Source organism: Microtus ochrogaster, unplaced genomic scaffold (assembly GCF_000317375.1).
Source record: "Microtus ochrogaster isolate Prairie Vole_2 unplaced genomic scaffold, MicOch1.0 UNK87, whole genome shotgun sequence".
NCBI classification, from domain to species: Eukaryota; Metazoa; Chordata; class Mammalia; order Rodentia; family Cricetidae; genus Microtus; species Microtus ochrogaster.
The window spans coordinates 1,308,268-1,311,219 of record NW_004949185.1 but is presented as its reverse complement, the minus strand read 5'-3'; the positions used below and the strand labels follow the sequence as shown (position 1 = coordinate 1,311,219).

At 57.4% G+C, this 2,952-nt stretch overlaps 2 protein-coding genes across 3 annotated transcripts in view; both read left to right on the top strand.

Moving 5' to 3' along the window:
• Positions 1 to 2,952, top strand: part of LOC101994656 (RT1 class I histocompatibility antigen, AA alpha chain-like) — a 629,094-nt gene that overhangs the window by 292,489 nt on the left and 333,653 nt on the right. The window lies entirely within an intron of this gene.
• Ehmt2 (euchromatic histone lysine methyltransferase 2) overlaps positions 1 to 2,952 on the top strand; it is an 18,489-nt gene that overhangs the window by 14,391 nt on the left and 1,146 nt on the right. For both annotated transcript variants that reach the window (XM_005370804.3, XM_005370802.2), the window contains 6 exons: positions 355 to 499; positions 740 to 817; positions 1,164 to 1,279; positions 1,380 to 1,466; positions 2,250 to 2,328; positions 2,495 to 2,670. In XM_005370804.3, the coding sequence (XP_005370861.1) occupies positions 355 to 499; positions 740 to 817; positions 1,164 to 1,279; positions 1,380 to 1,466; positions 2,250 to 2,328; positions 2,495 to 2,670 (681 nt within the window). The remainder of the gene's footprint in view (positions 1 to 354; positions 500 to 739; positions 818 to 1,163; positions 1,280 to 1,379; positions 1,467 to 2,249; positions 2,329 to 2,494; positions 2,671 to 2,952) is intronic.

Here is a 2,952-nt window from a genome sequence, read left to right as displayed (position 1 = left end):
TGTGAGCCACCATGTGGTTGCTGGGAATTGAACTCAGGACCTTTGGAAGAGCAGGCAATGCTCTTAACCTCTGAGCCATCTCTCCAGCCCCTTTAGTTTTGTTTTTTGTTTGATTTTTTTGAGACAGTTTCTCTAGGCTCCAGCCTGTCCTAGAACTAGCTCTGTAGACCAGGCTGGCCTTGAACTCACAGAGACCCACCTGCCTCTGCCTCCAGAGTGCTGGGATTAAAGGTGCCACCACACCAGCTGGTGCCTATTCTGTCGGGCACCCTTCTTCTTTATGTCTGAGGAACCCCAGCACTGCCCCTCAGAAATACTCTGGCCGTCCCTTAGCCTTATCTGCCCCACCTGCAGGGATGTAGCTAGAGGCTACGAGAATGTGCCCATCCCCTGCGTCAATGGAGTAGATGGGGAGCCCTGCCCCGAGGACTATAAGTACATCTCCGAGAACTGCGAGACGTCAACCATGAACATTGACCGGAACATCACTCACCTGCAGGTGAGGCAGGGCCCTCACCCCGCATGCCTACAGTAACGTTAACTAAGCAGCATTGCATGGGGCAGGTGTCCGTCAAGGGCCCCCTGGCTGAGCGAGCAGGGACTGAAAGGGACCACCCAATTTCACCCTGGGACCGTCACCCTCCACTGTCGTGAAACATGAACCCATGGCTGAGGGGGAGAAAGCATTGGCCGCAGGGAGCAGGGTAAACCCCACTCACACTGATTCTGCCCCACCCAGCACTGCACGTGTGTGGACGATTGCTCCAGCTCCAACTGTCTGTGTGGCCAGCTCAGCATCCGCTGCTGGTACGACAAGGTGCGTGTTCCTCACCTGGTCCCTCACCTGGCCAAGTCTGGCCGCTCCCACAGAGGAGCCTGCAGGACCCTGCTCTGTTGGGGAAGAGACACAGGGTGTGGCAGGAAGTTCTGAGACCTGCCAGGAACGACGGGCCTCTGCTCCGGGAATGCAAATGGACTTGTGACTACTGCCCGCCTGCCTGCACACTTCCTGGTCTCTGACCTTAGCCTGCAGACTCTCTGTGCTCCTCCTCCCCTGCCCTGGGCTGGGGTCAGAGTGGAGTTTCCTGTGGAGTCCTCTGGGTCCCGGGCAGCTGAGACGGGCCCCACAGAGAAACCACTGTCCCCCTCCCTCCGCACCCCAGGACGGGCGGCTGCTTCAGGAGTTTAACAAGATCGAACCCCCCCTGATCTTTGAGTGTAACCAGGCATGCTCCTGCTGGAGAAGCTGCAAGAACCGCGTGGTGCAGAGCGGCATCAAGTGAGGCGCCCGCCCCGGCACCCTGCCTCACCTCCGCCTCCCATCCCCCGGGGCCCCTCCAGGTGCCCCACACTCAGAATGACTCCCTCTCCATCTCTAGGGTGCGCCTGCAGCTCTACCGTACAGCCAAGATGGGCTGGGGGGTCCGTGCCCTGCAGACCATTCCCCAGGGTACCTTCATCTGCGAGTAAGTTCACTGTGGGGACCTCTGCTGACTCCTGCCCAACAGAGGACAAAGCCTGCGTCACCATTTCATGTCACTCACACACTTTCCCTGTTCTCTGCCAGCGGCAGTCAGACCTGGGTCTCAGCTGTGCTTCGTGATGTGTCCTTGGCCGTGTGATTTAACCTCCTCCAGCCTTATTTTTCTTACCTTTAAAGTAGAGACTAGCTACTTCCTGTCCACTTCCTCCCTTTGGCCGTTAGACTCACCAAGGTCTCCCTTCTGTGGTCGGCACAGCAGAGAAGCCTCTTCACCATCTGAGGATCACCCAGTTTCTTTCCTTCATATTCTCTCAACTTCTCAAACAAGCAGCTTTCCCACCATCTGCTCACTGCCCTTGCCCTCCTAGCTCCTGCCTCCCACTGGGTGTCAGTCACCCTGCTCCCCCCACCCCGTTTGGCATCCTCACGGCTGAGTCAGCTGCACACGGCCCACCACCTGTGGGATGGTTGTGGCATACACACTTCCCTGTGTCCAAGTCTGGCGTCTTTCCACCCAGCCAGCATGGATAACCCCAGACCACAGCCAACCCCATCACTTCCCGCCATGGGTCTGTTCCTCACAGAGCCCCACCTGCTGTCCCAGCTCTACAGTGGGACCCCTGGTGGCTGGACTATGTCCTGCATCCCTCTTAGGCTGGCTCTCTGTGATGGCAGCTGAGAAGCAGAAGAGGATTACAGGGGTTGAGATTGGAGAGGGGGGCCTGGAGCCCTGCTCAGATTCAGAACCGTAGTTTCTGTCCAATAGGTATGTTGGAGAGCTGATCTCTGATGCCGAGGCCGACGTGAGAGAAGACGACTCTTACCTCTTTGATTTGGACAACAAGGTGGGCAGGCAGCACCCGTGTCCTGTCCTCTGCTCCCACAGGCTGGCTTCTGGAGCCAGCCAGGGCGCCAGCCAACAGAAACCTGGGTAGAGGGACTGGGGGTCGCTGCAGGGCTCGCCACGCAGGTGAGTAGAGATGGGTATTAAAGAGCGCTGTCTATCCCCAGGATGGAGAGGTTTACTGCATTGATGCCCGTTACTATGGCAACATCAGCCGCTTCATCAACCACCTGTGTGACCCCAACATCATCCCTGTCCGGGTCTTCATGCTGCACCAAGACCTGAGGTTTCCACGCATTGCCTTCTTCAGTTCCAGAGACATCCGGACTGGGGAGGAGCTGGGGTGAGGTGCCCCCAGAAATCCTGGGGCCTGAGGGTTGAGGGTACCTGGCGTCCAGAGACCAGAGGGCTTGTTAAAATGGTACAAGACAGGAGTGGTAGCATACGCTCCTAATCACAGCACTCGGGCATCTGAGGCAGGAGGATTACAGAGTCTGGGTTACAGACCCTGTCTAAAAAGAAAAGGAAAAGGCCCAGCCTGTCTTGGTGTGACATCTATCACGCCGGCACCAAGAGGTTGAGGCAGAGGTAACTTCCAGTTCAAGGCCAGCCTAGGTAATTTAGT